The 23,934-nt window shown below is 35.0% G+C and overlaps 2 protein-coding genes across 3 annotated transcripts in view; both read right to left on the bottom strand.

The window, feature by feature from the left end:
• LOC138324112 (kinetochore protein Nuf2-B-like) overlaps positions 1–23,934 on the bottom strand; it is a 237,268-nt gene that overhangs the window by 86,061 nt on the left and 127,273 nt on the right. The gene's annotated exons all lie outside the window — the stretch shown is intronic.
• LOC138324106 (trypsin-1-like) lies at positions 717–18,572 on the bottom strand. Of its 2 annotated transcripts, none has more exons than XM_069269176.1 (7): positions 18,460–18,572; positions 12,342–12,466; positions 10,781–10,884; positions 5,223–5,491; positions 4,058–4,194; positions 2,677–2,737; positions 717–888 (listed from the first exon to the last, which is right to left on the bottom strand). In XM_069269176.1, exons 1-7 carry the CDS (start codon positions 18,500–18,502, stop codon positions 785–787), a joined length of 843 nt encoding a protein of 280 aa, XP_069125277.1. In that variant the 5' UTR covers positions 18,503–18,572; the 3' UTR covers positions 717–784. The 2 variants fall into 2 exon arrangements, with proteins under 2 accessions (XP_069125277.1, XP_069125278.1); XM_069269177.1 differs by lacking the exon at positions 18,460–18,572 and adding an exon at positions 15,126–15,183.

Here is a 23,934-nt window from a genome sequence, read left to right as displayed (position 1 = left end):
AAATGTGCCGTGTAATTGTAGATCACAAATTGGGTTCATGATCCGACGATATGTACTTATTTCACTGCACTGTAGAGGTAAATATTAAGATTTTTCGCAGTGATGTCAAAGTTGATTTTGAGTCCTGATTTGTCTCTGTAAAATTAAAACATATGCATTGTATTGTTATTCCTAATTAGTACTCCACTGTGTTAGCTAAATTAAATTATAAGCATTATTCTCAATATCTTCTGAATTTATGAAGTATAGACAAAAAAATCCTTTTATTTACAAATGTCACCATAATTCATATGACCAGTGACTGGAAGTTGATACGAATTGTACAGTTCTGTATACTGGAAACAGGAGCAACAGGGAGATTTCTCAGATTTCTTGAAACAAAAGTGCAAACTGAAGGCAAAACATATTTCTCCTTATGTAGTATATGTGAAAAGTTTTGATTGACGTATTTTTTTTAATTAAGATAATTTCGAGTTATCGTGGCCAGGCTATTGCTAGGATTATTAAATCTGGTGAAAACTGGTTTTCATCTATATGATGCCGATGATGTTTGTTCAATATGATGCAGATTATGATTTTTCTTTATGATGCAGATTATATTTTGAGACAGTGATCTGTAAAGACCCGCTTCTCGCGATATCAAAACATACGCAATCACTGCATCAGGTGTTATTAAGACGTTCAAGGTAACCAACAAAAGCAAAAAACTCTTGAAATATTTTTTCTATATCTTTACTTTACAACAAAAATAAATATGTTTTTTCCTTCTTTGGGTTAGAAACACCTAATTAGAGGTATTTCGCTCGATCCATTGTAAGTAGTTTCTGACGTTAGCGTAGACGCCAGGATAATCGGGATGTCCACAACCAATGCCCCAGCTTACAACCCCTGTAAGATGATATATATCGACATATAAATATAATAAATATGCTCTTCTGAAATAATTTTAAGATTATTGATTTTCATTACTTAAAGACTATCTAACTTTAATGTAACCATGTTGGTCGGAGTGAAACATTGAAAATGCTGTCGACGCGTCTTTGTGAAATCACCTGAAGCACGTTATGTCAAGATCCTCAAGTACTAAACAATAATTTTAAGATATTAAATCAGTGAAAATTTTAGTTTTCAGCAAAAATATTAAAAATTTTAATGCTTAAACAGAATAAATACTTAACTAGGTCACTGTGACCTACTTCTTGAACTTTTCATCAGTTTTATGTACTGAACTTCATAAACCCAATATTTACAGGCTGAATTCGCAAAAAAAATGTCATCTCTATTCTAATTATCCCCCGCCCAACGAAGTTGGCGGGGGATATACAAATGGGTTCCGTCCGTCCGTCCGTCCTTCCGTCCGTACGAATGGTTTCCGGTGCATAACTCTAAAACCAGTAGAGATATTTCCACGAAACTTCATAGACACATTGTTCTTATGGTCTAGTAGTGCCTTTTCTTATTTTTAGGTTTCCATTTTGTGTACTTTTTCCGTAACCATGGAAACATTGCTGAAAATATCATATTTTTGTACCAGGTTCGTTTCCGCAGCATAACTGAAAAACCGGTTGAGATATATGCACGGAACTCCATGGGCACATTAGTCTTATGGTCTAGTAGTGCCTTTTGCTATTTTAAGGTTTTCACTTTTTGTACTTTTTTTTGTAACCATGGAAAGATTGCTGAAAATGGCGGATTTTTGTGTAAGAATCGTTTCCGGAGCACAACTCTAAAACCAGCAGAGGTATGTCCATGAAACTTCATAGACACATTGTTCTTATGGTCTAGTAGTGCCTTTTGCTATTTTTAGGTTTTCACTTTTTGTGCTTTTTTTCTGTAACCATAGAAACATTGCTGAAAAAATATCATATTTTTGTAGCAGGTTCATTTCCGGAGCATAACTCTCAAACCAGCAGAGATATTTCCACGAAACTTCATAGACACGTTCTTTTTATGGTCTAGTAGTACCTTTTGCTATTTTTAGGTTTTCATCTTTTGCACTTTTTCTGTTACCATGGAAATATTGCTTAAAATATCATGGTAAATTGCATTTTACTTTGCAAAACTCCACCCATCTTTGTGTATATAGTCTCATATAAATGTCAAGGCTGTATACCTGATTCAACAATTGCAGCCCCGCTCTACTTGAATTATACTCCATCTTTCTTTAGCTCAACTTCCTTTTTCCTGTTTTTTTCCCATACACATAAGTCTCCACAATCAAACTTACTTCAGCTTTGATATCTCCATTGGCGGGGGATCTGAATGACTATGTCCTTGTTTTTAATTATTTAGGACTTAAACAATAAAAATGTGGATTTTCACCCTTTGACTTCTGCTTTTACCATGAGCGCAGATAAAATCGGATATTCTGAATAGCATACAACATGCGCCTGACCTTAAGGTATCTTTATGCAAAATAGTTTGCTTATCACCGAGTGGCCGTAAAACGGTCTAAAGTGATACCCCTCCTTTTGCAATAAATGAGAAATGAAAATTTCACTAATCATGTGATTAAGCTCATCATGCTTTGAACAACCGGGCCCAGATAGTGTTTAAAGAAAGCTGTAAATGAAAAATGGCGTTTTTATGTGGTAGTACTTCCGTAGGAGCATGCTTAGAATAATTACAATTACAATTACAATGACAATTAAATATCAATTACAATTTAACACATACCGTATAATTTGAACGTGTTTTCGCCTTCTTTTTTATGAACGAGAGGACCACCAGAATCACCCTATATAGGAATAAAGAAAGTTAAAAAATTATCCGTAAAACAAAATAATGAAAAATTCAAAAGCCATAGTCACAAAATAAAAAAAGAAAAACAGATTAAAAAAGAAAGGACAAATAAAAAAATAAGGCCGTGTATGGGGACTAGGAGTATTAAGCTGGCAATGCAAGTTAAAAAGCATGTATTTGAAATGGAAAATTGTTTCTAAGACATTCCCCAGTTATGACAGTGTCGTATCCAAGGAAGTGGTAGCCATTTTTATTTTTGCTCTGCTTAGTTACCTTCACTGGCCAACCCCCTATATAAAGCACGGGACTAGACAAACGTGCGTCATTTTAAACATAACTTTCTCGTATACACATGCCCCGATATTGCAAATAAATGTCAAACTGAAAATAAACACTGCACTCACCTGACAAGGTTTCATTGAAATAATACATTAATGTGTTGTCAGCTAAATCCCAAGTAATATCCAAAACGAGCTAATGAAACACTTCACTATACACTAGGTTTTACACGTACACCGATACGTGTGTGTCCTTGGTACCGTAGTTGTCGCTTCTTCGGGACAGGTAGTTACGTGCACATGGCGACCGAGTAGATTGGTTACGATAATATACGGTGGGATATGTGGACGGTTAATCATTTGGATTTCTATTCATTTGTGTGGAAATTTTGTTTTGACAAACATGTAAATGACAGCTAAGAGGATTTGATGTATTTTGTTGCCAAACAAGCCCATTATACATTTATAGGTAAGTTTTTTGTTAACGTGATAGTAGCTGATATACAGTGAACAACTGCCAAGTGTGTACATGTACGTGTATAGACTGAGCGCACGTGTGTCGATTCACGCGCTTTATATAGGGGTCGGTGAGAGCACCGGATACAGACAGAGCGAAAAACAAAAATGACTGAATTCGATAAGGGGTTGTCTCATAAACGATTAACTTGCATTGTCAGCTTTAAATTAAGGAAGAATGAACGTTTTAAAGCTTGGTTTTTTGTTCGGAATAACCATTTTGGTACTAATCCATGCATAACATGGCGGACAGTTGCCATATTGAATTTGACAATTGAAGTGTCTGCATACTTTATGATGACTTTTGTTGTTTTGAAATAAAGAGGGGAAATGGGAAGAGCAGAGAAAAGACCTTCTTTCCATCGATTCGGCTGACAAAGATTATTTTATGGTGGACATCAAGATCGCTCTGGGATCTCTTGTTCAGAAAGGTTTAGCTTTATGATTTTTAGGTCTCTATAAATTGATCAAAATCGGTTTACTGAAACGTTGAAAAATTATTTATAAGAAGGCATACTCACCTGACAAGCATCTTTTCCATTTGCTCCAGAACAGATCATTTTGTCCCGTACAAAGTCTCTTCCATAGCTCCTTGCACAATCATCATCAGTAACATAAGGTTTAAACACCTGCTGTAATACATCTGGAGTACTTCCTCCTATTGAGAAAATACAAACCACGATTAGTATAACCTGTTACTCCAAGATCAATAATGAACAAACAAGTAGGTTAGTTTGGGCCCTTTTTAAAGTGCTGTACATATTTTTCTCCAGTTTTAAACTTTCCATATCTACCGTCATTTGTAAAGTAAGTATTCGCAATGTTATAAAGTAATCAAATTTAGATATTGATTGTCCTCGTGTACACAATTGAAATAGCTTTTCTGATGTACTCCGATATTTATGGATATTGCTGATGTTGATCACATGATACGACTCGGGAGGTTCCGATCTATACGGGTATCGTCGACGTCAGTCACGTGGTGCAGTTCGGTTTCCGATATTTACCCGAAAGTTTTTAAACATGACGTTGATCTGTATCCGTTTTTAAAATGCATGACATTCCTTCCCTCTATATAGATGGTATGTAAGTGCTTAAATGATCAGAAGCATCATATATTCACACATTGTATGTTTTACAATTTGTTAGTGTGAAAATTACAGGAAATACAACATTAAAATACATACATTGTAGATTTTTTAAAGGTGTTAGAAAATCAAGTTGTTGTATTTGAAGTATTATAACATCCTTGAATAAATTATAATTGATTTTTTTTACATTGGTGTTTTAGTTGCCATGGTAAACATGCATGAATTAAGCGAATTTTGAAATTTTATAATTTTGAGCCTATCTTTTTATAGTTTTTGTCGAGGAAACAATAGCGCACAACCGTAAACAAGCTTAATATTCAGAATGCTCAGAATATGTGGATACTTCAGTTACATCTCTGGTAGGAAAATAAAGTTTGTTCACGGATGCTATCTAATGGTTTTTTTTTTAAATTGAAAATCTGCATCTAAGTTTTCCTGATGTGACAACGGCCTAAACAATATTGCCAGCCAGTGTTGTCAAAACCGTCCTCAACATTATAAATAATCAATTCAATATCATTCCCTAAACGGTTACATAGAAACCATTCTTTATACATTAGAATGTCATATATGTATTTCGGATAAGACTTCTTACCACTTGCGATAGTGCCAAAGCCAGTTGCCCACATTATATCGCCACCATTCAGTTGATCATTTGCGGAAGCGAGTGTCACTGGGCCGATATCAATACGGCTTACTTCTGGCTGGGTAGACAGTACGAGTAGCGCGACATCGTTCTCGAAGGTTCGACTGTTGTACTGAGAGTGTACAATGATTTTGCTCACACCAACTCTTTGCCTGAATTCTTTATCATTATAATAGCTTTGTCCGAAATTCACAAATACCTGAGACGGATTGTCGTTCCTGTAAGGTAAGCATAATAGACGTTACTAAATGTCTTCCATAAGCCATACTCATTATTTAATTTTTTATTATGTTTTAAATTATAGATAGGTTATATGATGAATGTGTCACGAAGTATACGATTGGAGTATTCCGGGTTCTTACTCAAATCTTTACATTCAATATTTTTATCATACTAACAAACTTATTGTCAAACGCCAATTCCACCGGTAGTCCGAGACCCAATTAACGATTTTTGCTCAAGCCCCAAAAAATTCTCATATGGTGCTTTGCTCTGCCGAATATTGCCAGTTGGTATGTATATAATGAGGTTATGGAAGGTGTGGACTTCACACTCTTTGACATTTTGAAATATCCATGATGACCACCGATTATTGAAAAGTTCAATTGTTCCTTCAGAAATCTTAGATGGCGACGGGAATTGTATCCATTTCTTTAAAGTGAATAGTCGGGCAAAGAAGGTTAAAGTCGGTAAAAATGGTGCTATTATATGAGTTTAATTTCTTATGAAATCGAAAAATAACATTTTTCGTCAAAGTCGCTGTAGATGCCAAGGAATCAATAATATTACAGGAATCTTAAAACGTCCCCCTGGCTGCCTATATTTGTCTTGATATTTCCACGCGGCCTCGCTTAGGCAAAATTATTTTTTGAACAGTGCTATAAATACACTGGGATTTTGCATAATTTCAAAGGTCAAAACTGGACAACGTAAGCAGAACTTGACCGTCGTTTTGTTATGTAAGGAATTTTGGTAGATCAACGAACGCACTTAGACTGGTTTTCTTTTCCCCTACAATTTAGAGAAAATATTGAAATAATCATAGTTGCTTAAAAAAGTCATCCACAATTCTATATATCCCATTTCAACGTGTTTTAGGATTTAACTGTTAATTTCTAAAATGATGTACAGTACATACATCAAAACAGAAGAAAAACGAAAACAGAGATGGCGCACAAAATAGTGCAATGTTCAAAGTCATAAGTGATCGAATGCGCCGTACGCTCGGATCTCCTCGAGTCAATGAGTGCTTTCGGAACTGCACATGAAAACTCTGTGACTGCGGCCGTTTTCGATTATACGGTTTGACTGGTTGGACCTAGTTGTTCGTTTATTCATTAAAGACGGACCTGATGATTTTATATTGTTTTCAGACGAGCCTTGACAAAGCCCTCACAGGTCTGTATAAAAAACTGCAGGTCCGCCAGGATTTATAAGAGCGCAGCTCTCTGCGCGGCCGAAGGCCGCGTAGAGCGAAGCTCTACTAACCATAACACGTGTGTGAGCATATAGATTCCAATACACTCCAGTACCCCTTGGACTTTAAAATTGTGTCCCGCGGGAAAAGTCTCGCGCCTCCATGTAGGCAGCCATGTTTTAATTCTCGTTATCAGCACGACGAGATTTGAAATTTCTGTACTAGACTAAATGTGTTATCAGTATACGCTTTAAAATTACTGTAAGTAGTTTTAATTTACACATGTACAAGAACAACACAATAAATGTAGTTGTCCAATATGTACTGTGTATGTTCTCAAGCGCACGGCACCGTCAGCAGTGACGTCACAAAACCTGTCGCCAAAGATGACGGCACAGATTCGCGCGTATTTTTGATAGCATGGCATGTTGCCAAGTTTTCTCTGCATCTGATAAAAACAAGATTGAAGTACGTGTATATTGAACTATTCCATTTGGATTGTTTTGAATTCTTTCTAACTATCGATAGTATTTGCATGTCAGTGAAATATTCTATTGTTAGTCTCATAGAAAAATATAGACAATATAAAGTTATGATGTTATAATCTTTTACATGTAGCTGCGCTCTTCTGAGGCTTTGCCTTAAATTCATATTACTTGAAATAATGGCTTTAACCAACGGTCGGACCGGTTGTTCCGAATTAACGAAAACGGCATAAGATTATGAAGAATAGCTATCTATATGTTATCCGTCTAACGATATCTTACCTTTAAACGTTAAAATCAGGATAGTATAGTCGATAAAAAGGCGTATTTGTCGATATTGTACTTTGATAGGTTTCATACAAACGGACTGATATATGAGTCTTGTACTGAATAAAATGAGATTTCATAACAATCAAGTGACTAAAACATTTTCAGTGGCGTAGGAAGATGAAACGTCATGGGGGGGCAAAGGTCCTCAATATTTTGTAAACCCCCCTCTCCCCCCCCCCGCCATACCTACAGGAGGAGATAAATTCAACTCCCAACCATATAATATATGCTCTATGTACATTTTTCATATATCACTAAATTTAATCCTTGTACACATTTATAGACAGTGGGGTCGCTAAAAGGAAATTAACGAATACGCAAATTGGCCAAATTAGCGTGTGAGCGTCGAAGGCGCGAGATTTTGGTGTTTTATTAGGGGTCTGAGGGTGACCCCCGGGATGAGTTTTATGTGTTTTGATGATTTTGCGATCGCCCGAAAGCACGAGATTTTGGTGTTAAGGGGGTCCGGGAATCTCCCCCGGGAAAAAATAACGATTTAGAATGGCTTAGATGAGTTTTACGATGCAATTTGATGAATTTGCGAGCGCCCAAAGGCGCGAGAATTTGGTGTTAGGGGGTCCGGGGGTCTCCCCCGGTAAAAAAAAATACGATTTAGAATGGCTGAGATGAGTTTTACGATAAAGTTAAGTGATTATAAAGTGTTCTTAACATGGTAAGTTTTCGATTTAAAGCTACCTGCATTTAGAAATGATAATTGTGTCGTCATAACATTATGCAACCCTACTCGATCTGAATATACCGGCTTCATACCATCGGCACATTGTTGTGTAACATAAAAAAATGAATTAATTGTCTCGCTAAGACATATAAACAAATTGATCTTTTAAGAGACATTTTTTAAATAGTACATCCCTTGATGGACATTTTTAGTCTAGTTTGTGTGTATTGAATTTTTACTATTTAAGGTTTGACATTATGTGCTTGAACGTTTTAGGAAATGCGTCGCGCAGCGGAAAATTTTCTAGAATGAAGTACGAAAAATGTGCAGGTGGACCCTTTTTTCTTTCAAATAAGCTTTTTTTTAGAAAATTTCAGTCGGCGAAAATGGGGGGGGGGGGGGGGGGGGCAAAAAAACATGTTCCTGGGGAACGGGGGCAGTTGCCCCCCCTTGCCCCCCCGCTTCCTACGCCCCTGATTTTCTATTCATCTCCGACATATTTAACACTTAATATACATGTATGTGCTTTAAGGAATATGCATAATTAAATCAAGATATTCCAATTTTGCCGAGTAGTCCTCTAGTATAAAACTAGAAATATAGAAATATTTTCATCTTCATCACCCCACCCCTGCTTTTGGTTCAATTTGTGTAGCCAGTATATTTCATGGATATTGCGTATGTAGATGTCTACATGTTTCATGGCTTTAATTTGATCTTCAATAAGCACTAACTCGTTCGGGAAACAAGACTTTATTTATTGTGTACATGTACAAGACATGCATGTAACTACTGTATTTAGATGATACATGAAAATGTATGGAAGTACTCTGATTCAATTGATCAAATACTATCTTACGAAAAAAACACATGTAAGCTAGTGTCAACAACAATATTATATCTGTGATATAGAAACTAAACATGTACATGTAGACATAGACTAACTATTTTCCTATCTACAGTAATCAGCTGAACGTAGATCGAGGATTCAGAATAAGATATTTTTTTCTTAATCTTACAGTACAGGCAATCTTGAGGATTCAAAAAATCTGTTTTAGTTTACTTCGGATATTAAATAAATATCTACATGTATTAGATATGTAGATATCTCCCCAAAAACACACCAAGGCATACAGTTGTGTATGATGACATCGATTTTACCGACATTTTTGTGATCAAGTTGAAGTTATCAACTTCCATCGTTGTCACGAAGACGCTTTTCATGGCTACAATTTTGGCGCCAAATTCAAATTTATGCTTGAATATCTGCCTCAAACGACTTTTGAAGCTAAGATATCTTGACGATGGAAAGATAGATTTTGATTAGATATTTTTTCCGCTAAAACAATATAAAATCATGGAATGTTTAAAGGGTAATTGAAGTGGAATGTTAACACGTAATTTTCCAAAATAATTTTGCAGATGTTATATCCAGGGAATATAATGGCTTATTTGTGCCATTTCTTAGCTTTGTATAGCATCAAATCGGTGGCATCGTGTCATAAAATTAACGGTCATAACAAGTTATATTATCAGACTATTACACTTTATAATGTTGAATATATCAGATGTACTTTATAAAAATATTACCGCTCGATTTCGGTCTAATTGTATTATTCTGAAAAAAGTCCTTTTTTAGGGAGTAGGGGTATAGAAAGGTTAATTACTCTAAACGTCCGCGGTCAATTTTTTTTATTCTCTTTCATCGCAATTCAAACAACTGTCTAACTACGTGGATAAAAATAAAGATTATTAAACGACATGATTTTTTTAGGTTTTAAGTTGAAATTGAACTGCAAAAAATGCCCTTTTTAGGCCTCATATATCATCATTCGCGTAAAACAATCACAATTAATGTATTTTTAAGAGTGGAAACGACATTGAAGTCATTGATAGCCATAAAAACTTACATATTAAAGATAAAAAATGTTGTTGTTTGTAATATTTCAGTCAATTACCAAACTTTGAAAATATGTGTGTAAAATTGAATTTTGAGAAAATCAGACGGTAAAGAAGGGTTATTGAGAGTACAATATTTTCAAAACCGCACGGTCAAATTTCAAATAAAAGCCTTAATAAACAGTTTATCAACCAATCTTTCAGTGAGCAAATTTTAAAGAAAATTAAACGAGGGGAAAAGCCTAACTGTATCGAACCACCTTAAAGTATGTTTTTTTTTCATTATTTAGAAGAATTTTGAAGAAAAAAAGAGATAGGACTCATTCGAAGTTATGATGGGCAGAATGAAGAATGAAGAATTCGGAAAATTTTGGTAAAAATTCAAATAAATATTGAACATTGCTATATAAGTTGGTCCCACTTTCCAAACAAGCTGAAGTTTGCCGACATTGTAAAGTCGTTGCCGAAAACACCATGTGACTATCGTAACTACGTGGCGTCTGTCCGGACTCTTCCGAGAACTGGTCATAGGTTTTGGTGTCAATCACCCATCTGGGTGTAGTGCACTACTAGTTTACCTGTAATGCACTAGTGCACTAGGTGTAAAAGATAGCTTACACTCAATTGTATAGTCTTCCTAGGGACGAGGGCAGGTTAAACTGTGAAATCAGTGTATATTAAAATGATCAGTACTTACTCCACACAATGTGCAGCAGTCAACACAAAGTACGGGCCGTTTTCATTAGGTTGGATGATGGAACCGCCACAGAACATGAACCCGGTTCCTGTATTTAAGTTTGCCTGCAATGTTAACAACATACGAGATCATCTTGATATCTATGTTTATTACATTGTAACTTACACATAGTTTTAATGTTAGGGATACATGTATATACATATTATGTAACACAAAAATTTGAGTGTGCTCCCTCGTAGCCATTTATTTAGAGGACACTTACATTGTTGTGTCATTTCTCCAAAGGATATCTATATTCAAAGTTTATTTTGGGATTTTTTAATGTATGAAATCTTACGCCTTTATGTTAGCCAATCACAAACGACGTTACAAATGGCGACGTCATTTTCCTCCAAGTAAATTTTCAAGCCAATAAATGCGCTACAAGCAAAATTGAATTATTTACGGATAGAATCTTGCTTTTGTCGTTTTCATGGGGTGGTGAATTCAGTTGCTTTTGAAAAATAATGAATGAACTGCGATATTGATTTTGTTTCAAGAGCAACTCAATTTATGCATCATTTCATGAAATAGACCAAAGTCATATTCAACTCTTGTATTTTTTATTAAAATGTTGTGCGAGTCAATCTTGACCTGGGATTGTGCAAGTCTACAACGAGAGACGTTAGATAAAAGTCCGTCATTAGAATACAACTTATTCAAAATATTTCAAATATTACAATTTCTTATACATTCAGTTAGAAGCAATTCACTTATCAGTGTTATACATATGAAAGATCATGAAACATAAAACATGTTCAATATATTTAGAATTGATTGTAAAAATAGTTGCTTCGGAAGGATAATGTCTACATGTCTCCCGCTTCGATTCAACATATGGAGTCACCGTAACGTAATGGGACCGGCATTGATCTGGTGGTTTGCGTAGCCTTGATACAAGTTAACCAAATTATTAAAGGCAAAATATATTATTTCTTAGTGTGGCTTCGGCCTTATCATTTGCTTGTAAAGGAGCCATTTCGACGTAGTTGCGACAAAAGTCGCACAGGGACATGGCATATTTTATTCTTCTTCGGTATCTAAATGTTGCTCGACTTGAACAATAAACACGGGTCAGTAAAACGATTAAAGGACATAAATTGATCCGATATTCCTAATCAAAGCATAACTAAACTTTATAAATGTAGTGTGTAGGATGATTAAGCCTACAGTACCACTACTATGTCACATTCCGCCGTTACTGACGTGCACAAAATTAATCTGTAAAATGATAGTTTATTAAAATATTGCGAGAATGGTAGGAATCTCAACGTGATATTTCCGCTTTTTTAAAACAACCATTGATACTATTTATATCTCAGAGTCCAGTTTCATGAACATGCCTTAACTGATCCTAACATAGTAGGAAGCTTCGCCTACTTAGGCAAAAGTAGGTCTAGAATATAAGTTCACGAGCAAATGAAAGATGATCTTTTAAGTAGTTTCATTGAGTCCAACGTCAGTGAAAATCGAAATATTACGTTATAATTAGAAGTTTTTTATGCGATAAATATACGCCTACCTGCCATGGCCAAGTAGTTGCAGAAGTGTCATTTCCTCCGACAATCAGTGGCGATATAGAATCCGTGTGCTGGCTATTAGCCTGGTGATGATGTCCATGGCTGGCAATACCTGGGTGATGCCTACCTGTAACGGCGACAAAGGTATGGTATATTTTCTAATATACGCGGGTTTTTTAATTTCTCTAAACTGACGGATTCTAAATTTTTAAATGTTAGAAATTCAATATATCTCAAAATTTATCGAAATTGTGATGATACATGTTACAGCCTGTCATGTGAATGAAGATTTCAAATAATACAAATGTCACAAGGACATTTTGTGATAAAACGCGTAGTGCTAAAATTGCTTTGAACTGAATATACGTTTACTCAACAGACTCTTTGTTAAATATGTGTCTAAGACATCACAATAGCTAGAATTCCTTTTGTTGATATTATCGATGTATATAATTAGAGTCCGGAAGTCCAGCTTTAATGTACATGTCAACATTGATCAATTCTTTGTCGTATAGGTATAACAACTCAGCTATGTTTCATATTATGTCAGTTAGGTCCCGGACTTTGTACGGAACACATTGGGTACATTCTGGACATTTCGGAATAGCCCTCCGTCAAGTCCAACGTATCGTTATTAAATTCTAACGTTAAAATTCAACATTCTCTTACGTCATCTTTACTTCTTGACAAAACGTGCAGAAGATTCCGTATGTTATTTGGTGGAGTTAATCCGGACAGTACCCACTTTTAAGCTGGGTATACTTTCCCGTTACCTCAACTGCTAAGCGAAGTATTCCCTACGAGCGACACAAAGATCTAGAAGGACCAACTCTATTCGGAATCACACGGACTGGGACTCTACCAAGGCTGTGTTCGTCATACTTTGGATCTAACAAGAGTAACGTTTGTGTATGACAGTAACTGTCAGGATGTTACAGATGCGGTGATAAATTCGTCCCCAATCATGTATTGTGGTGTCATGCGAATGGATGTTACTGTTTCCGGTGTGGAAATATTGGACATTTTTCTCGGATGTGTTTCCGTCGGACCGGGCATCGTTCTGAAAATATCATTACTACAGGATCGTCTGCCTGGACAACACAGTATCCCCATTCTTATGCAAGTCCCGTTTTTGCTCCGAAAAATTCTTCGGACAGAGAGTCTGATCGCCCGACATCGCCAAGGAAAAAGACCAAGTCCACATCTAAACGGCGGAGAGATTCCGAACGACTCAAGAATTACCGAGAGATCAAAAAGGTACAGAAATCATTTCCTTTTTATGAACTTTCTAACATTGAGCTGACAGCCATTTCGAAAACTGATCTGAAACAGGACAATTTAAAATGCCTCACAAAAAAGAACAAAAGACTAGAGTCTACAGTCGAGATTCTACAACGAGAATGTAATAATTTTCAATCTGAAATCATAACTCTTAGGGACTGTGTCTCCGATCTACAGAACTCCCAAGACAACATAGCATCAGCATGGGAAAACAGTGTATTGCCCTTGAGATTGAACATCAGAACACAATAAGGAAATTGCACTCCAGAGATATCTTCATCGAGGACTTGTAGGCATCACTTTCTATCCAAAAAGATGAATTTCACACTATTAGTCTAGAAAACAGCAGGCTTATCCAACGGAACGCCAACCTCGGCAAAGAAATTTCAAGATTAAAGCTGAACAATAAAGAATGTGTATTTACTTTTCAATCTCATTCAGCAAATTATATGCCCAACCAGAACACGTGTCCTTCAAATGGATTGCCCCGTGAACCAACAGCACCAGTGCCCCTACATTACAACCCTGGACCGTACCAAAATAAACGAAGCCAAAGAGGTCAATTTAAATGACTCTCTGACAAGTAAGCTCTGATTTATATACACATACAAATACATACAGCTAAGGTTGGAAAAAAAGCTAAACGGTTATGTTACATATTTTTATATATGAATCTTGCATTTTTTGAAGTAATTTCATCTTAGGCCGATATATAGATATTTTGAGATTTTACGTGTTATTGTATTTTTTTGTTTCGGAAATGTAGATCTACTTTAATAGCGGAATATATTTTCTTATCAAAATAAAGTGTATGCAAAAATTACATAATTATACAAAAAATAGTGAAGGGAAATATGAATGATGGAAAACGTTACTTTTGCATTTACCTCTATATAATTTTCTTTCTTTCATTATAAACATCTGCAAAAACTCATAGATTTTGAATCGATGAACTTAATACTAGTATTGTTAACTCGTATGTAATTCCTACTTTCGAAAACCTCACAGAGGTCACAAAATATCTTATTTATGTAAAGTGAACAATATTTTCATTAAAGCGAGATGAAACATATTTGTATTAATGTTAGACGAAAAATTCTATTGTTCTTTTACGTCCTCAAGTAAAATCATCGATGCAATATGGGAAATTAGCGATTATTTTAAATTTCGCCATTTAAATGCAACACCTCTGACGAATGGTATTTTTTCGCTATCACAAACTAACAGACGAATTAGTATTTTTCTTCAGTTATAAATTTTCATACCATTACCTCATTGAAAAGTCTAAGCTGCTTATTTTAATAAAGATAAAATAATAGTTAATTGTGTTCAGAAAAAGTGAATTGCACTATGCCCTATATGAAAAGAAGTATTGATTGCGCATGCATCTAAAGCGAAATAAAATATTCTACATGCACTTTGGGTTAATTAAACAAATGTATACAAGATTAAACATTTGTTAAAATAATGAGTATCGTTTATGCCCTGTCTTATAACATACATACCAAACACCACCGCTATGCAGGCGAAGAATATGGGGGCAAACATGTTTCCTGGGAATGAACGACTGCCCAAATAATAACCACGTAGTGACACGTTCAAACTTTATAGGACAGATAAGCCCGTTGTCTTGAACTATCATATAAATCGTGATAAAATAGTATTAAATATACATCATGTCGAGATTGTTGGCACTATTTTAGAGGAATTATCTTTTGATATGACTATTTCTAAAAAAGATGAAAACATTGCGTTTTGTAAAATTAGGTACTCATGCATATTCTACAATATTTACAGTCAATGGTAGTATAAACCTCGTTCAACCCTCGTTCGAGTTCAACCAAATGCTACTCCAATGCTTCATCAGACGGAACTCATTTTATTTGTAGGTTCATTAATAAATTGGCGGGAATAACCGCCTCTTCGCGTTATGAAATTAATATTTATTTTGATTAAATTGTTAAGAAGTTGATGTTTATTGTTGCATTAACGGTAAGTTAATAACTTTTGCGTCTCTACAAAATTACCAACCTCATTTTACATGATCATTTTAAAAGTCAAAGTCCATTTCGGAAAGGTTATGGGCCTCAAAAACACAAAGGACCGATAAAGGTCATCTAGCGTTTCAGAAATCAAACTTCTCTTAATTAAAATTATCACCATTGATTTAATTCCGAAAAGAAGAACCATTTACTTATATATATAATGTGTACACAAAGCGTAACATACATTCTTTCTCGCCAGACGTATATGAGCAATAGTAATCGACAATAGCAAACGAGAAAAAAAAAAGATTAAATGAACTCCAAATATTTCTGGAGAAAACAAAATTATCCTATGGAATTGATAAACAACAGAATTGACCGGGCTAACGTCATAGCCATTAATAAATTGCGGAAAGTCAAGTCCACCCCAGAGAGCCACAATATACCGTTCGTAGTCACACATAATCCCTCTCATGGTATGAGAATGGAATCGGCAGCACGTCGGCAGCAGCGTCAGATATCACTATGACATAAAATTAAGATGTCGCATGCAGCAAAAGAAGACACAGAAGCCGTATCTGATACGAGGTTTGTCCTGGTTTTGATCTAATTTTAGAAGAGTATATTTCTGGTCAAGCTCGATACCTGACAACCTATATTGTTCGCTGTACTCTTTGTGTGTACAGGAATCTGAGAATTAGTTACAGATATTCTAATCATGGACCCACCAGAGTGTCCTAAGACCATCCTTAGACGTTTTAGAGCTCTAGATAAAAAACATTAAAAATCATACTCTATAAGTTATCAGCTTACCGTTAATACTACACTTATCATAGCTTCCCAAACAATTTTAGATAGACGAATTAAATATTGCCACAAAGCGAGTCGCCCTAATTACCGCGCAGTAGTTGACTGTCACTTCGCCACGTGGCAAAACATATATTTCGTTTAAAGGCCACTTCCTTTCCGAAATGGCTTTCAATGTTTAAAATGGGAATGTAAGATGAAACTGATAATTTTAAAGAGTCACTTTCCGTTAATACTACACTTACCATCACCTTCTTAACAATTTAATTTAAATGCTAATTTTCATAACCCGGGTCGTTTTTATGTTTCTCGCCGTCGTCCTAATTACCGCTCGTCGGCTGATTGTCACTGCGCCAGACGGCAAAACAGTGACACGAATCTTTACGGTTAACATAGTTTACGCAGGGAATACTGCATTTGTTTGGTGTTATACCATCCTCTAAGACCATTAATATGCATTTACGTATATTATAATTGGATTAAAGAATCTTTTATTTTTTGTTTCGTAAAGGTAGGGGGCATTTAAAGAATATTTTATTGACAAGAATGATATAAATACATTTATACAAATACAAAGCTAGGATTGGAAAACAAGCTAAAAGATTACTTTACCTATATTTACTCAGGAATCTTGTATTTTATGAAGTTGTAACTTATCTTAGGCCGTTAAATAGATGTATTGATATCATATGTCGTATTGTTATTAGAATAAGACCCACTACCTTTCCGAAGCGAAATTTCAAGGTTTCTTGAAAACATTAAAACATAAAAAATACATATCGATGGCCTAAGATAAGGTACAAACTGTATGTATCATTTGTCTCGTCTACATATGTTTGTAGCTAATTATTATAAGCATTCTCCGCTATTAGATAATGGCGAAATGTAGTCGAATATCTAATGGTATTTTCTTGTATTGATAGATATGTATATGTGTGTGTAACTTGTGTATGTTAGAATGTTTCTTTCTTTATTTATGTATTATTTTCTGTAAACTCTTCAATATTGGAGGAAATAAAGGAAATAATAGCATGACTGTGGAGATACGTTTCGCTGTTTTGCCGTCTGGCTCAGTAATATTCAACTACCGCGTGGTATTCAGGACGATCGCGGGAAACATAAGACACCCACATAATGTAAATTAACATTTTGCTTATTTTCATAAGATTCAGAAGATGATGATGAGTGTAGTATTCACGGTAAGGCTACAGTTGTGTTTTTTTTTCTGTTTTACGTCCGCGTGCTAGTAGGTTTTTAGTCTCTTAAGTGAAAAAAACAAACACGAAGTGGGTAATAGAAGTGTGTAACAGGGTATGTAATATTTCCTACATTTCCAAAGATATAAAATATATAAAAAGAAAGATCTTTTCTAAATTTGATCAGTTGAAATGAAATAACTTATTTTTGTAGAAAAATGTACAAAACCATTATCAATTTGAACCCCCGAAAAACATTGTGTTTATTTTCTTGTGTGTGTTCATATTTTTGTGTGTGTGTTTTCGTCCTGCTAGCTGGTAGGTTTAAGAAAATCAAAATGACGCGAAACAGACACAAAAACCACAATTATGGCCTACATTTATAACTTTTGCGACTCTACAAAATTATCGATCTCCTTTTATATTCCCGTTTTAAAAATTAAAAGCCGTTTCGAAAAGATAGTGGGCCTTTATTTTTGTGTTTATTTCGGAAATGTAATCTTTCTTTGATCACGAAATAATATTTTCTTTGTAATTAAAATTATGCAGCTCCGAAATGATGCATTGTAACGAGAAGGAATAATAAAAAGATAAAATGTATGCAAAACATTGGAAAATTATAGAAAAACAGAGACGGGAAAATTGGTTGATTGCTTTTGCACCTACGTCAGCACAGAGGTGACAAAGACAATATCATATTTATGTAGAATAAAAATATTTTTGTTAACGTAAGCCGAAAACCATTTTTGAGATAGAGTGAAGAATATTTTTCCTGTACATGCTCACATAAAATCATCATATCAATTTCAGAATTTAGTGATTATAGAAAATGCCACCTTAAACATACATACCAAACACCGCCGCTATGCAGGCGAAAAATATTGGGGCAAACATGTTTCCTGGGAATAAACGACTGTCCAAATAATAGCCGCGTACTGACACGGTCTGACTTTATAGAGTAGATAAGCTCGCGGTCATGAATTCTTATCATATAAATCGTGATTATGTAGCATTAAATGCACATTATATCGAGATTATTTTTGGCACTAATTTCAGAGGAATGCCTTAGTGACTATTTCACAGAAAATAAAACTATTTATGTTATGTAAAATGTATATATTTAAGTTTCTTATTTTTTATTTGTTGATACATGATCACATAGATATATCATACGTTTGTAATATCACTTTATCAAGCATCTTAGTCTGTGTTTGTAAATGAACAACTATACCTGTCGCACCCCCGTATTCCGTGGTAGTAAGCATTTTATAAGAAAAATATTAATTAGCAACCACGTTTTAAGTATTTAACTGACGTCAAATAATTGTCATCCTTCATGTGTTAAAACTGCAGAAATACAAATATATAGCTCCAGTATTTTTGTTGTGATAGCAAACGGTCAATTATATTCTTGATTGACAGATTAACACCGGAAATGCACACCCCCAATTCCGTGATACGTCATATCCGGTTAAATTATAAGGTCAACAATGGATTGGGGACGGGTTTTATTTACATTTTAAAATCAATAAAGGAATATACTACTATGTATTTAATTTTGAATCTATTTTTATCGTAACGTGGCTAGAAAAATTGTTAGATTGAAAACGGGATCCTTCATGAAAAAAGTCCGCGAAAAATAGCACCATTTTAATGGGTTTCCGGATCACTTTTCAACTCATTTTGTCGTTAGAAAGTTCGCTCACGAAATGACAACTTAGTTGATGCTATTGGATATCTGTATTTTGTTGGAATATTACGCCAGACGAGAATGGTCGAAAAGTGGCAAACATGATAAAATCGATCTCAAATAAAGTTATGATAGAGTTATGATTCCGGCTCGTTTTTCATTTGTTAGCGTCTGATATCACATTAATCATATTGTTTTCTTTATGGAAAAAATATGTTTTGTTGTTATTTTAAACTAAATTAAAAAAATAGTATAAAAATAAGAGATTTCAGCGATACCGGGAATGCCGCGGAATTAGGGATACCATGGAATTAGGGGGAGGGTGCGACGATATTATTATAAGCCACATCGCAGAAAGTTCATTCAAAACTGAAGCGGCGTAAAACTACAAATGTAGGACACATTGTAAACAATGTAAAATGTAATCTCATGGAGGTCAGAGGTCAGCAAGCGTGACCATGCGTCCATGGGCAATGAAGTGATCGGAGTTTACTAGATTCAATGAGGCGGGGCGAAGTGAAATGTAAATATTCAAGTATGATTGATGATAAGTGACTTCAGTACATGTTTCTGTCAGCAAATAACCATGTCATTATGTTTACTAGTGTTTATAGCATGTAGTACTGAATTGGTTTGACCGAATTCGACTTTACAAATTCCTTTTTGATCTTGGCAGGAAAATGGCAGTTGTAGATTATATGATTTAAATATAGCGTATAGGAAGGCATTTCAATCATCTCAAATACGTCTATTATATACTTTTCGGACAACTGAACATGCAACGAAGACTACTTTTGAGAAAAAAAAAGTTTAACTGCCGTATTTGGGCATGCAGATTTGTGGAAATGCACTTAAACTCTTGAATTAAACTCCCATTATGTTCAGACGACATAGTAACATTGAATAAGCACATTTGCATCAATTGGGACGTCCAATATATGCCATATTTGCATGTAATAATCTACAGCCGCCGTTTCCCTGACAAGGTCGAAAGAACTCGATGTGTTTGAATAAAGGTTCCTACTACGTACTATAACTATTTGGTGACAGAAATATTTTGCCAAAATTTATAAACAACTCAACAATCAAGTAAACAGCAATATCTAACATTAGGACGGATGCAAAGGCACTTTAAGTGACAACGTTATGTTCACCTAAAATGTGATAAATAGAAGCTTTATAGTAATCATTTGTTTATTTGTCTGTTCACAATTGATTTACATGGATTTTCACACACACCAAAAGGCATGTTATTTTGAAATTGCAGTTCTGGGGGACACAGATATAGACGGTTATTAATGAGATGTTCGTGAATAGTAATGAGATATCGAAAACGAGGCTAACAAGGTAAACAAACATGGCTACCGTAAGTACACCTCGATACTCCGAATTTGTCGAGCGTTTCAGATATATCCTTCCAAGTATATTGTTCACTGTTGTTCTGAGGTACAGTAATGTAAGTCTGTGAGTACGACGACCATTTCATACCTTGAAGCCGTCCGGCCTCTTTTAACGGCGAATAGCTATTATCCAGAGTTTCCGTAAATCCTCTTTCTTCTCCGATGGAAAACGGTGGAATGAAAGAAAGGTCTTTATGCAACTTCGCATTACCATTTCAGTGTGGAACACAACAATAATCGCTTCGCCTGGGCTCCGTCTTCTCAGCCATTAGAGCACCATGCGCCGCCATATTTGTTGACTTAGACAACCTCGCTTAGCCTCGATTTCGATCTTTTGACCCCGGGTCTAATTTTGCATGCATATTTTTTTTAGAACGGTCTTTCATATTCATAGTTTAAAGAAAACACTGTACTACAATCACCTCAGCGGGGCCCTTTTTAATGAACGTCACTTTGTACATGATAAGCAGGTAGATAAACTAGAATCGGGTTGTCCGTCCGTCAGTCTGTCTGTAGACACAGCCTTGTCCTATTAGAATCGGATTGTCCGTCTGTAAGTCTGTCTGTAGACACAGCATTGTCCAGGGCCGGAACTCCTCCTAAATCAGGAGAGATTTTACTTAATTTGGTACACAGAAAGCTGACATAAAGGGAAGTTGAGTAAACTATAAAGGGTTCTGCTATGTCCCCTATTTATGGAGTTATTACTAAATATGTGCAGCGGGGGAATTAGTCGTCTACCTGGCGACACGTATAACTAGAAAAAGCGAAGAGGCTTAATTGCTGACGAAAAGTATTTTTCTCTATCAAAAACAGGGCAGGTAAATATATAGTTTTTTTCAATTACAAAAAAAAGTTACTTTACGCCATTACCACATTGCTTTAGCTTCTGATTTTACTTCAAGAAAAAAGCAATAAAAATAATAAGTTAAAAAAGTCCTGATTACTCATGTACAAAAAGCTAAATTATTGAACATATAATCGTGTGTTAATTAGACACATTTTTACACGATTAAACATTAGTTATTGTTCAAATGATAAGTGTCGTTGATGCCAGTGTTGAAGCATCTTTTAATTATGGTTTACATAATCATTATTTTGCTCCATTAGCAGCCATAGCTAGGCGCAGCCATATTGTAGATGACATCATTTTTTGTCGAGAATTCTTAAACAACATTGCATTCACTCAAGATTGTGGCAGTCCATAAAAAAGATAAAAAACATGACGTCATAATATCACGACCTATATGATAAGAAGACTGACATGCCACTAAGTTCACGAACAGTGGTTTATCTCTCTTGTTCTGACATACTTCTGCCATCGTGTGGATATAGCACGCATTATGTTTGAGTTACTTACAAAAGACAAGTAGTTACAAAAGACACCTAAGCTCTTGTATTTATAACTTAAGAAAAATCACTTGTGAGAAATAAATTCCATATCCAACAACCACAAGTACTGTTTATGTAATATATATTTACCACCAATATGATTAAAAGACAGATCCTTATCACCACTACCTTTGATAAGACGATCTGACGATTTCCATAATAGGTCACGTTCTGGCGACAAATATAACATAGTATGAAAAAGCTGTCAGAAGTATATTTTGTGTATATAGTCTTCTTGTCAAACGAGCGCAACAAAGCTTAAAGGGACAATTCAGAGAGGCTAATTCGTTACATAACCACGAAGCAAAATATGAAATAAATGTATTGTTCCACATTCCTTATGAAACATTATACATGAAATAGTGACAATTCCACAACATTATTAATTATTTTTATTAATACTATTGAAATTCCAATTCGTTGATCAATACGATTAAGCAGGTACCACATGTACGCAGTACCCTTAACCGAGTCAAACAAAATAACGTAAACAAATGCAATACATAAACACTGAGGAGTTGATGAAAATATTTTTAGACAAGAACATGCATCTAATAATGTTAACACAACTGTAACAGCGTTTTGAGTAGTTCTAGACAAAAAAAATTTTTATTACACAGGCAAGGGTCAGGGTTCGGCATACAAGGCTATGTGTAATGGCGATTGAACATTTCACATACATTTGATTACAGTGGGCTTTTCTGACATTTCACAGTTAAACCAACTAATCTAATTTCCATTAGAACTGATTTGTTTCCGAAATATGTGCAAGTTTTAAATAGTCCTTAGACCGAATTGTCCCTTAAATTATGATTATATTATGAAATGGCACACTGTAGCTAGGTGAAGAAAATGCATTTGATCTGTAGTACAGGTTGGATAAAGGTCATCCAAACATTACCAGTAATGGAATGTTGTCAGATCCTCTATTGAATGGAGTGGTTATAACGATCTGTATTTTATCAGATTTTTATATCACTTAATCAGCCAGATATACAGTGATTTCGCCCGATTGATATGTTTTCCTATGTCACATATTTGTAATGTAGCCTCATTGAGACAGGAAATCAATTGTGACGTCATGACATAAACAATAAGGTGACGTCAGGTTGTTGTAGGTATGCGATAAATACAAATGTAGTTTCTTTCATTCGTGTTAATTTCATAAGAGATTCTTTTTTATGAAATTCATCAAGGCGCACCAAAATATAAATTTGTAAATCTTTTTTCATAAAATCTCAAATAAAATGAAAACTCGTTTAAGATCTTTTATTTTGTAAAGTTATGGTATATTTTAGAGAGGATGTAATTAATCCTAGGATATTGTTTGATGTGGTCGGTGTGGTTGTTTATAGTAAAGATTTATGCCATAAACTTAAAAAAGGACTCCCTCCTCCTTTCTCAACACGGACTTGTTTAAATCAAAACATTCCTTTCCCCACAGTTTTTTGTCTCAATTTGAATAAACAATTAAGTTATGAAAGATTACAATAATATTCGGGTGGGCCTAATCTTAGTTTAATCTTAATTTAATCTAATTTGTAGTCATGACGTCATTGGGATTAAGATCGTAACTGGGTTTGTATCTATGTAGATAGACATTTACATGTATTTACTGTCCATTATGATTGCCGATGCTACCAGCGCCCTGCCCATTAGGACTTGGACCGACTAATTTGTCAGGCTGTATGTTTCCTTGTGTATTAACCTTCTAGATTTGTGAACGGTTACATGTCTAAATATGGCTTTTTATCGTAGTGTTTCCCTGATCACACAAGCTCGGGATTAAGCTGTTGATCATTTTATCATAACGGTATTCGAGGAGTGTTTACCTCTCAGCGGTA

The sequence above is a fragment of the Argopecten irradians genome, chromosome 5, assembly GCF_041381155.1.
Source record: "Argopecten irradians isolate NY chromosome 5, Ai_NY, whole genome shotgun sequence".
Lineage (NCBI taxonomy): Eukaryota > Metazoa > Mollusca > Bivalvia > Pectinida > Pectinidae > Argopecten > Argopecten irradians.
This window is presented reverse-complemented; position numbering and strand designations above follow the sequence as displayed.

Coding starts and splice junctions, on each gene's coding strand:
- LOC138324106 (XM_069269176.1), bottom strand. CDS start 18,502: ATGTTTGCCCCAATATTTTTCGCCTGCATAGCGGCGGTGTTTG. Junction 2,738..4,057: donor ATGGAAAAGATGCTTGTCAG/GTGAGTATGCCT, acceptor ATTCCTATATAG/GGTGATTCTGGTGGTCCTCT. Junction 889..2,676: donor AAACACGTTCAAATTATACG/GTATGTGTTAAA, acceptor ATCATCTTACAG/GGGTTGTAAGCTGGGGCATT.